Source organism: Macrobrachium rosenbergii, chromosome 48, assembly GCF_040412425.1.
Source record: "Macrobrachium rosenbergii isolate ZJJX-2024 chromosome 48, ASM4041242v1, whole genome shotgun sequence".
Taxonomy (NCBI): Eukaryota; Metazoa; Arthropoda; class Malacostraca; order Decapoda; family Palaemonidae; genus Macrobrachium; species Macrobrachium rosenbergii.
Genome location: NC_089788.1, coordinates 25,153,975 through 25,166,093, shown reverse-complemented (window position 1 = coordinate 25,166,093; position 12,119 = coordinate 25,153,975). Strand labels below are relative to the sequence as shown.

Here is a 12,119-nt window from a genome sequence, read left to right as displayed (position 1 = left end):
ACAACAAAATACCGCCTGAAATGAAGAGCATACAAGAAGGCGGCAAATTTAAAAAGGAACTAAAGACTCCTATTTTGCAGGAGCTACGATACTGACGAGAAAACACTGAAAAACAATTACAAAATATAAGAAGCACCTTATTTTGAGAACGTACAAGGGCCCGCCAGAGAGGGAATTATCCCTGTGGAGGGCTCTACATAAAACCAAACAAAGTGAACAAAGTGAAAGTAATACGATCAGCGATATGAAACTGAATGTTATCAGTAAGGAGATTATCTACATCCCTTCGGGAGTCTTGATCGTTTATGCAATTCAGGATAGTGCTGAAATGATCGCCCCACATTCTTGCGATTGCCTCGTCATTGACGGCTTCTCCTACTCTCTGTGATAGCTTTTTGGGATTTAGGGATTGGATGTCTTTCCAATAATAATAATAATAATAATAATAATAATAATAATAATAATAATAATAATAAACTGTATCTGGTAAAGTTTATTTTCAATCTATGAACCACAAAAGATCAGGCACTCTTATAATGACTTTATCGTCACAGCGAAATAACTGAATATGTCTCACATATTCTATATATATCTCTCGAGTATAAAACCCTTTAACAATATGTAAAACAGGCAGTTTTATAACAAATAATCACTCTTTATATTACATGAAAGCCTTAAAATCTCTTTCCAGTGATCACAAAACCTGACAGTATTGACTTTCAAAATCCAGACTTTGATGTTTTAGTCGTGCTTCCCCTCTGTCCGTAGGCTTACCATTTTGGCGATTAGTAGTGCTTCTCATTTGGTTGTAGGCCCACCAGTCTCTCACTGGCTTCCCAAACTTGCTTTGCCAACTCTTCGTCGTTGAGAAGGCCGTCTGCCGTAGAAGATATCTGGAAATAAATATAAGGAATGCCTGTAGACGAATAATAATGGTGTACATGTCAAGAAATGTGACGCTCTTCTGGCCGTTTTACTATCATTTCTCATCACTTCAAGACTTTCGTCATGTTTCTCGCTCTTTGATAGTCGTGTTTTCCTCGTCACAAAATTCAGAATTATATGCTTATCGGAAAGATTAAAAACGAAAAAGACGGTCCATCAACTGAATGTGTATCTTTTAGTGAACACGACATAATTATCATTTGAATGTGTCATGACAATTGAGCTTTCCCTAATATGTCATCGCGTGCAACCTTTCCAAGAGCTCGGAGATGATATGACATAATTCACTTCATCTTTTACTGCAGACATTTCCTTTACCTAACTACTAATTAGCCAACATTTTGTTTCCTTATCCATTCATTTCATTTGCTTTACTTTTCAGAGAAATCTAACGAACCAACTTTCAATTGCGAGACATATCTCAACAAAATATAATTTATGTTTTAGGTCCGAATACTATCATTCAAACAGATCTGTGTTAGGTCCGTATATTATCATCAAGAATGGAATTTGTTTTAGGTCAGTAGACTATCATTAAGACCATCCATAAGAATGAGATTTTTATTAAGGGTTGTATTTAGCTTCTAACTGACTCTTACAAAGAAAAGTATCTCCTCTCTACCTGCGATGATTATTTGGTAAATAATGAGAATTTGTCTTGATAATTATGCACTCAGTCAAAATCGAACTGTAAGGCGCCTTTTTTCCCATCAGGATCGCTTACTTCTCCTTAGAGTGCAAGGAAAGCAGCGCAGCTTTCTGCTAAAACAGTTTGAAAACTCGTCCGGAGGTATGTCGCGTCAGGAAATAATATCACACTCGCGTGTTTCGTGTCTGTTTTGTTTTCACAGTGATGATACTAAATCTAGAAGTCTAATCATGTCCCCGGGAGGTAGCCATATTTGAAAATGTATGTTTCCTTGTCCGTTCATTTCTTACGCTAATACGTTTCGTTTTGGTTTCCTGTAAAAGAAAACTATTGCTCTGTTTTTGTCTGTCCATCCGCACTTTATTTTGTCAGCACTTTTTTCTGCCCGCCCTCAGATCTTTAAAACCACTGAGGCTAGAGAGCTGCAAATTGGTATGTTGATCATCCACCCTCCAATCATCAAACATACCAAATTGCAGCCCACTAGCCTCAGTAGTTTTTACTTCATTTAAGGTTAAAGCTGGCCATAACCGTGCTTCTGGCAACGATATAGGATAAGCCGCCATCGGCCCGTGATTAAAGTTTCATGGGGCGCGGCTCATACAGCGTTATACCGAGACAACCACAAGACAGATCTATTTTCGGTGGCCTTGATTATACTGTACTCTTTAGTGGCTGTACAGAAAACCCGATTGCGACGAAGAAACTTCGGCACATCTTTTACTAGTTTTAGATTGTAACGAACCTTACACTCTTCGAAGTACTTTCCAGTGGTGCTCCCACCTTCCTCGGAAGCAGCCACGTATACCACAGTCTGCGCCCCTTGGACCTCAGTCTGTTTGGGAGAAATGTTGATCAAATGAATTGGAGACTTTGGAGTGATTAGGTTATGAATTTCAGGCTGTCAAGCCAAGCACTGGGGGATACTTGCGGCTATTCAGTGTTTAAGGCAGCGAAAAGGAGTTGGAGTGGTTGGACAGCAAAATAAAGAGATCAATTGAAAAAGTAAGTGTCTCACTTAAACATGAGAATTCCCCTAATACAAAATATATAAAAACTGTGATGTACAAAATGTTCCAAAACGTAGAGATAAAGTACGAGTATAAGGATCTAGACGGTGGAACTGGGAGAAAAACAAGAATGAAGAAAAGAAGTGGGAATGGAGGTACAGTAAAAGGCTAAACGAAAGTGGGCACAGCAGCAAGGGACCTTTAGTAGGCTACTGCCTACAGTGGACCACGCACCACCAAGTGAAGGAGGCAGACCCAGGAATGGAGCTGTGAAGTTCGTACCTTCCCTTGAAGAGGTCAGAAAACGTGAGGTCAGGAAATGAGGTCAGAAAATGTGAGATCAGAAAATGTGAGATCAGAAAATGTGAGGTGAGAAAACTTGAGGTCAGCAGACGAAACAAAACACTGGACTTACTCTTCCCGCGAAAGGAACACCCAGCCTGACGACCTTCCCAACCATTAGCCCTCCAGACTTGTCAAAGATTTCGGTGTGCACTAATCCCGGATCAAGAGAATTCACGACGACACCTGCCGGAAGGAGAATGAATGAATTAACGTTTCACCTGCCGGAAGGAAAGTGAATGAATTAACGTTTCACCTGACGGAAGGAAAATGGATGAATTAACGTTTCACCTGCCGGAAGGAGAATGAAAGAATTAACGTTTAACCTGCTGGAAGGAAAATGAATGAGTTAACGTATTACCTGCTGGAGGGAAAATTAATGAATTAACGTTTCACCTGCTGGAAGGAAAATGAATGAATTAACATTTCACCTGACGGAAGGAGAATGAATGAATGAGTGTTCCACTTGCTGGAAGGAAAATGAATGAATTAGTGCTCCACTTGCTGGAAGGAAAATGAATGAATTAACGTTTCACCTGCCTGAAGGAAAATGAATGAATTAACGTTTCACTTGCTGGAAGAAAAATGAATGAAATAACATTTCACCTGGCTGAAGGGAAATGAATGAATTAGCATTTCACTTTCTGGAAGGAAAATGAATAAATTAGCATTTCACTTGTGGAAGGAAAATGAATGAATTAGCGTTTCACTTGCTGGAAGGAAAATGAATGAATTAGCGCTTCACCTGCCGGAAGAAGTATGAATGAATGAGTGTTTCACTTGCTGAAGGAAAATGAATGAATTAATGTTTCACTTGCTGGAAGGAAAATGAATGAATTAACGTTTCACTTGCTAGAAGGAAAATGAATGAATTAGCATTTCACTTGCTGGAAGGAAAATGAATGAATTAGCGCTTCACCTGCCGGAAGGAGAATGAATGAATTAGCATTTCACTTGCTGGAAGGAGAATGAATGAATTAACATTTCACTTGCAGAAAGAAAAATGAATGAATTAACGTTTCACCTGCCCGAAGGAAAATGAATGAATTAGTGTTTCACTTGCTAGAAGGAATATGAATGAATTAGCGTTTCACTTGCTGGAAGGAAAATGAATGAGTTAGCACTTCACCTGCCGGAAAGAGAATGAATGAATTAGCGTTTCACTTGTTGGAAGGAAAATGAATGAATTAATGTTTCACTTGCTGGAAGGAAAATGAATGAATTAGCATTTCACTTGCTGGAAGGAAAATGAACGAATTAGCATTTCACTTGCTGGAAGGAAAATGAATGAATTAGTGTTTCATTTGCAGGAAGGAAAATAAATGAATTAGCGTTTCACTTGCTGGAAGGAAAGTGAATAAATTAACGTTTCACCTGCCCGAAGGAAAATGAATGCATTAACGTTTCACCTGCCGGAAGGAAAATTAATAAATTAGGGTTTCACCAGCCGGAAGGAAAATGACTGAATTAGCTTTTCACCTGCCGGAAGGAAAATGAATGAATTAATGTTTCACCTGCCAGAAGGAAAATGAATGAATTAACGTTTCACCTGCCAGAAGGAAAATGAATGAATTAGCGTTTCACCTGCCGGAAGGAAAATGAATGAATTAGCATTTCAGCTGCTGGAAGGAAAATGAATGAATTAGCGTTTCACCTGCCGGAAGGAAAATAAATGAATTAACGTTTCGATGTGATAATTATACATCTTTCAGTGGTTGTGAAAAATTTACTCAATATGTAGCGGAAATTACCCTTAGAATAATTGGATTATCTTGGTGTTTTTAAATTGAGAGAAGAAGCAGGACCCCTTAACAATACAATCTTGACCTCGATTCTTTAAATTCTGGATACTCTTGTCACTACGAACCCCAAAACACAAATGGAGAACGAAATGATGAAAGTCTGACTTCCGGGCGAGATTTTCCCGAGATGTAACCGAGTACCGAGACCTCTCCCTGGAAAAAAAGCGGGACGCCATATCTTAAAAACCAACCATAGAATTTTCTTGAAAATAATTTGATTATGTTTCCCACACCCAAATTAATTTGAATTCCTATTCACCCTAACCCAACCTAAACTAACCTAACCTAGGGGCATGGCAAAAAAACCGGGGCTGGTGCAATACTAGTATACATCTCAGGAATTTGCTTCCGGGCGAGATTCTTACCCACCTCCGGAATATCAGAAGCTGAAGGTATTCCGGTTGCGGGTTCAATCTTACCGCCAAATCTCATCGTTTACTCGTATTTCATCCAAAGAAACGAAAAGAGAATCCATTTATTCTTACCTTCGCCTCTGGTCAGGTCGGCCAGTCGACGTGTGAAGAGAACGTTGCACGACTTGGACTGGGCGTAGGATTTGAAGGACCAGAAGCCTCCTTTCTCGAAGTTCAGATTCTAAAAAACGAAAAACAAACGTTCATGAATGTCCTCTTCGCTATTATTATTATTATTATTATTATTATTATTATTATTATTATTATTATTATTATTATTATTATTAAAAAAAATACTCATAGTAGCATGAGTCTTAAAATAGAGAAGCAAATCCACAGTTGTGTAGATGTACATGTATTTAAAGATAAATCTGTACAGATAGCTTTCAGGAACTTGTTCGGTTCTCCTTTTGAGAAGGGGAACCGAACAAGTTCCCGAAAGCTATCTGTACAGATTTATCTTTAAATATATATACATACAGAACTGTAGATTTGTTTCTCCGTTATTATTATTATTATTATTATTATTATTATTATTATTATTATTATTATTATTATTATTATTATTATTATTGGTGAAGAAATCCACAGTGGTGTAGGCCTACATGTAACTGTATATTAGAAATATATATACAAACGAGAGCTTTCGAGAACCTACTCGATTCTCGAAAGCTTTCGTTCTGTATATATTTCTAATACATATATTTGCGCTTACACCACTGTGGATTTCTTCACCATTTTAGTGACTCATGCTATTGTGAGATTTTTATGGATTATTATTATTATTATTATTATTATTATTATTATTATTATTATTATTATTATTATTATTATTATTAAAAACAATTGCTGTTTCAAAGACATTTAGCTTGTAGATTCTTCTCTACTCTCTAAAAGCCAAATGCCGCTGAAACAGCAAATGATTTTGATAACACTACCTTAAAAGAGAGTCTCCTACCAGAATATTATTATTATTATAATTATTATCATTATTATTATTATTATTATTATTATTATTATTATTATTATTATTATTATTATTATTATTATTATTCAGAAGCTAAAACCTTATTCAAATTGAACGAGCCCACTAGGGACATTGACATGAAATTTAAGCTTCCAGAGAATATGGTGTTCATTTAAAACAAGTAACAGAAGGTAATATGAAATGCAGAAAGAAGAGATCAGTCATTGGAAAAGAAAAAAAAAGATAAATTAACAAATAATTAGATAAGAATACATATAAATGATTAAAATACAAGGTGAAATGTTTTAGGGCAGTAATGCACAGCATCTTGGCTTGAGCTTTCGAGGTTCTATTTGCACCACATCCTAAGGGAGGACCTGGTAGCTGATGCCTTTTCGATTCGTTGCTCCATGGCTTCGTTTCCTTAACCCCGTAGGGGGGTAGTGCCGTCAGTGCACCTCGTGAGGTGCACTGTAGGCATCACTTAAGGTTCTTTGCAGCGTGTCTTTTGCCCCTAGCTGCAACCCATTTCGTTCCTTTTACTGTACCTCCTCCGTTCATATTCTCTTTCTTCCATCTTACTTTTCACCCAATCCTAATGATTCATAGTGGAACTGCTTTGAGGTTTTCCTCCTGTTACACCTTTAAAATCTTTTACTGTCAATTTCCTTTTCAGCGCTGAATGATCTTATAGGTCCCAGTGCTTGGCCTTTAGCCTAATTTCTATATTCAATTTAAAATATGTTGTTCGTGGCTTTCGCTTTTGCCCAGTCTCTGTCTGCTCTTCAAACGAGTTTGAATAAGAGAGGAAAAATCGAGATTACCAAAGTGAATTATAAAGTGCAATATGCTTTGAAACGAACTTTTCCCAGCGACTGTGTTCTCATGTCTCTTTCCCTTGTTTTATCACCCTTTTGAATTTCAATGTCTTTTCACTCTTCTTCCCCTTATTCTTAACCACATCATTCCTAGTGGAGACTGTACTGATCGCCCTTGTATGATTTTGGCCCAAACACATGACCTAGAGGGTCATATACCAGCATTTCACTCATCCATGGACAGACAGAGCAAGGAGCATTGGACACCACACACACTAGAAGCCTTAATTTTGGCAAAAAAGGTCTACAATAATATTTTAGGAGAACTGATGAACTTTCACTTACGTCAACCCTCATGTCTATCCTCAAGTTAGTAGTTAGTGCAGTAGAAGCCACTACGACTATGCGACTGGGTCTGCTCTTCTTTATGAGACCTGAAGAAGACGAAGAAATAAAGAATAAATGTAAACAGGTAAAAAATGAGCCGAAGTTTCTTCGGCGTAATCGAGTTTTCTGTACAGCCGCTACAGCGTACAATCAAGGACACCGAAAAGAGATCTATCTTTCGGTGGTTTCGGTATAATGCTGTATGAGCCCCGGCCCATGAAACCTTAACGACGGCCCTGTGGTGGCCTATCCTATATCGTTGCCAGAAGCACTGTTATGGCTAACTTTAACCTTAAATAAAATAAAAAACTACTGAGGCTAGAGGGCTGCAATTTGGTACGTTTGATGATTGGAGGGTGGGTGATCAACATACCAATTTACAGCCCTCTAGCCTCAGTAGTTTTTAAGATCTGAGGGCGGACAGAATAAAGTGCGGACGGACAGACAAAACCTGCACAGTAGGTTTCTTTTACATAAAACTGAAAGGAGTCACGTCACTGGAAGGAGAAGAAGTAAAGCAGAAGGAATGTCAAAGCCAGTAACATTGCACTACCTAAGTAACAGGAAAAGTAAAAGGAGTTGGGGCTGTAAAAAGTAAATCAGAAATTACTTGTTAATATTCTCTGAAAAATTAGCTTCGTAATTTCACCTTAACCTTTTGGGGTTACTAGAAACTGGAGGGATTATGAAAAGTGATCATGAAAAAAAGTACAGCATTAAAGAGAATCCTTATAAAGAATTATTTTAAGTAGTCTTTGTATCACTAGTGGATTCACGGGGGGGGGGGGGAAGCTGGGGACGTGTGTCCCCCATGAAAAATAATGACAAATTAATAAAACTGAAGAGTTTGATGATGATAACATAAATGAGAAATATAAAAACGAGGAAAAAGAAAAATCTATTATATAAATAATAAAATTTTTAGTAAAAAGTATAACAATTATATATGTATGTGTACATATGTATATGTGTATATGTATACATGCACACACATCCATATATATGTATAATATGAAAATTGGTGCCCCATGAAATTTTTCTGGATCCTCTAGTGCTTTCCATAAAAAGGGTAAAAATGTTGAAGGAATGAAACAAACGCTCAATTTAGTGAAGACTTGAAGAAAGTGAAGCTAAAGACTATCAAAATACTTAGAAAAGAGAGCAACAGTAAATAACAAAGGGCGTCATTGTCATTTGGAAAAGGGGTTAAATATAAGAAAAAGCAAAGCTAAAAAGTAAAACTGTTTTAAAGTCAAATAGTTCTGCACCTCATTCCAATAGTGTAGTGTGCCCGCAACTGTTTTCGAGGAACCAGGAATCAGGAACCAGGAACTATAAATCAGGAACCAAGAATATGGAATAGGGAATCAGTAACCATAAACCAGGATTAGGAACCAGGAACAGAAACCAGGAATCAGGAACCGGGAATCAGGAACCAGAAACCACGAATCAGGAGCCCCGAATATGGAATAGGGAATCAGGAACGGGGAATCAGGAACCAGAAACCACGAATCAGGAGCCCCGAATATGGAATAGGGAATCAGGAACCATAAACCAGAATTAGGAACCAGGAACAGAAACCAGGAATCAGGAACAAGAAACCATGAATCAGGAACCAAGAATATGGAATAGGGAATCAGGAATCAGGAACCATAAACCAGAATTAGGAACCAGGAACAGAAACCAAGAATATGGAACAGGGAATCAGGAATCAGGAACCATAAACCAGAATTAGGAACCAGAAACAGAAACCAGGAATCAGGAACCGGGAATCAGAAACCAGAAACCATGAATCAGGAACCAAGAATATGGAATAGGGAATCAGGAACCATAAACCAGAATTATGAACCAGGAACAGGAACCAGGAATCAGGAACCAGAAACCATGAATCAAGAACCAAGAACATGGAATTGGGAATCTGGAACCATAAACCAGAATTAGGAACCAGGAACAGAAACCAGGAATCAGGAACCAGACACCATGAATCAGGAACCAAGAATATGGAATAGGGAATCAGGAATCAGGAACCATAAACCAGAATTAGGAACCAGGAACAGAAACCAGGAATCAGGAACCAGAATCCATGGATCAGGAACCAAGAATGTGGAATAGGGAATCAGGAATCAGGAACCATGACCCAGAATTAGGAACCTGGAACAGAAACCAGGAATCAGGAACCAGAAACCATGAATCAGGAACCAAGAATATGGAATAGGGAATCAGGAACCAGGAACAGAAACCAGGAATCAGGAACCAGACACCATGAATCAGGAACCAAGAATATGGAATATGGAATCAGGAACCATAAACCAGAATTAGGAACCAGGAACAGAAGCCAGGAATCAGGAACTGGGAATCGGGAACAAGAAACCATGAATCAGGAACCAAGAATATGGAATAGGGAATCAGGAACCATAAACCAGAATTAGGAACCTGGAACAGAAAACCAGGAATCAGAAACCAGAAACCATGAATCAAGAACTAAGAATATGGAATAGGGAATCAGGAACCATAAACCAGAATTAGGAACCAGGAACAGAAACCAGGAACTAGGAACCAAGAAGCAGAAACCATGAATCAGGAACCAAGAATTTGGAATCAGGAACCATAAACCAGAATTAGGAACCAGGAACAGGAACCAGGAATCTGGAACCAGAAATCAGGAAACAGGAACCAAGAACCAGAAACCGTGAATCAGGAACCAAGAATATGGAATAGGGAATCAGAAATTAGGAACCATAAAACTGAATTAGGAACCAGGAACGGAAACCAGGAATCAGAAATCAGGAAACAGGAGCTAGGAATCAACAACCAGAAACCATGAATATGGAATAGGGAATCAGGAATCAGGAACCATAAACCACGAATCAGGAACCGGGAACCAGAAATCAGGAGCCAATAACCAGAAACCAGGAATCAGAAAAAAGGAACCAGGAACCATGAATCAAGAAACAGGAATCAGGAACCAGAAACCAGGAACAAGGATCGGACGAAATCAGGCTTTTCTAGCTAATGAAAGTCTAATCATTTCCAAGTTTCAATCTTTTTAGTTTCGTCTTTCTCCTCTCCCGAACTCAGAATCCCAGCGTATGCTTATAACAAACACTTGAACACACATCCGCGCATGCGCACGTCCACTGAAGATTCAAGAAGCTTCATAAAGGGATCCTTACCGAGTAGAATGTTAGTTAGGAGAAAGTGTCCGAAGTGATTCGTAGCCATTGTGCATTCCAATCCGTCCGCTGTCAAGTTACGGTCGTCCAAACCAGCGATCCCGGCGTTGAGAATCAATACATCAATCCTATAATAATAATAATAAAAATAATAATAATAATAATAATAATAATAATAATAATAAATAATAATAATAATGGAGAAACAAATCCACTTGTTATGTATGAGTACATACACATAACCATACATAACTATGAATTTGTTTCTCTATTTCAAGAATCATACTACTATGAGTAATAAGTTGAGTATACCAACCTCAAACTTTTTGTTCCTCGGTACCCCTTGGGCTTTTTTATAGGTTCCCATGCACCCCTAACACTAAAAATTAAAATTAATATTAAAAAAGAACATTTTAATATTTTGATATTTTAAATTTATGGAGTCTGCATGAGTAGAATACATAGGTATCTTAAATGGTGATAACAGAAATAAAGTAATTACTAAGGTAATTTATATTTTGATCCAGCACATACAACTGTACAGTAGTAATTATTTTCTTCAGACCAAATGTACCCCATGAAACGTAAAAATGTACCCCTGGGGGTACATGTACCCCAGGAAACCCTTGCGGCTTAGTTTAACCAGACCACTGAGCTGATTAACAGCTCTCCTAGGGCTGGCCCGAAGGATTAGACTTATTTTACGTGGCTAAGATCCAATTGGTTACCTATCACCAGAAATAAATTCCTCTAATTCTTCATTGGCCGGCCGGAGACTCGAACTCGGGCCTAACAGAGTGCTAGCCGAGAACTCTACCGACTCGTCCAACGAGGAACTACTGTAGTAGTAATAATAATAATAATAATAATAATAATAATAATAATAATAATAATAATAATAATAATAATAATAATAATAATAATAATAATAATAATGCGTAAAAAACCCACAATTCTAGTGTAAATATATATATTACTATATAATTGTGGAGTTTTATTACACAGATTTTTTCAAGAGATTGTGAACTATTTAATAATAATAATAATAATAATAATAATAATAATAATAATAATAATAATAATAATAATAATAATAATAATAATAAAGTAGACCCTCTTTTAAATGAGTCCTGTTAAAGAGGATGGATGTATCATTCGAGTTTACGTTATATTAAGTTTTCTGAATTGTCCTCGTAATTTCCCTCATAATTTTCCTCACAATTTCCCTCATAAGTTCCCCTCATAATTTCCCTCACGATTTTCCCTCATAATTTCCCTCTCAACTTCCCTAAGTCCCCCTCATAATTTTCTTCATGATTTCCCTCATAATTCTTTTTCTTCTACGCCAATACTGGACGATGATTGGCCGATGTTCATACTTTGGTAGAAAAATATATTTTCAAAGAATTATAAGGAAAACTAAAAAATTCAATATAAGATTAACTCAGATCATAATAATAATAATAATAATAATAATAATAATAATAATAATAATAATAATAATAATAATAATAGATTTATATGAACAAGCAAACTTAATCTTTGTTAGCTTTTAGGTCAAATCTAATAAATTATCATTAAATTTCATGCAATGGTAACCATGAAAATTAAAT

The 12,119-nt window shown here is 37.0% G+C and overlaps 1 protein-coding gene across 5 annotated transcripts in view; it reads right to left on the bottom strand.

The window, feature by feature from the left end:
* Window positions 1-478: 478 nt before the first annotated feature.
* LOC136831295 (retinol dehydrogenase 13-like) overlaps window positions 479-12,119 on the bottom strand; it is a 19,176-nt gene continuing 7,535 nt past the window's right edge. For all 5 annotated transcript variants that reach the window (XM_067091420.1, XM_067091416.1, XM_067091419.1 and 2 more), the window contains exons 5-10: window positions 10,507-10,636; window positions 7,292-7,380; window positions 5,234-5,342; window positions 3,020-3,132; window positions 2,340-2,429; window positions 479-893 (exon numbers count right to left, since the gene is read on the bottom strand). In XM_067091420.1, coding sequence (XP_066947521.1) covers window positions 786-893; window positions 2,340-2,429; window positions 3,020-3,132; window positions 5,234-5,342; window positions 7,292-7,380; window positions 10,507-10,636 — 639 coding nt within the window. In that variant the 3' untranslated portion in view covers window positions 479-785. The remainder of the gene's footprint in view (window positions 894-2,339; window positions 2,430-3,019; window positions 3,133-5,233; window positions 5,343-7,291; window positions 7,381-10,506; window positions 10,637-12,119) is intronic.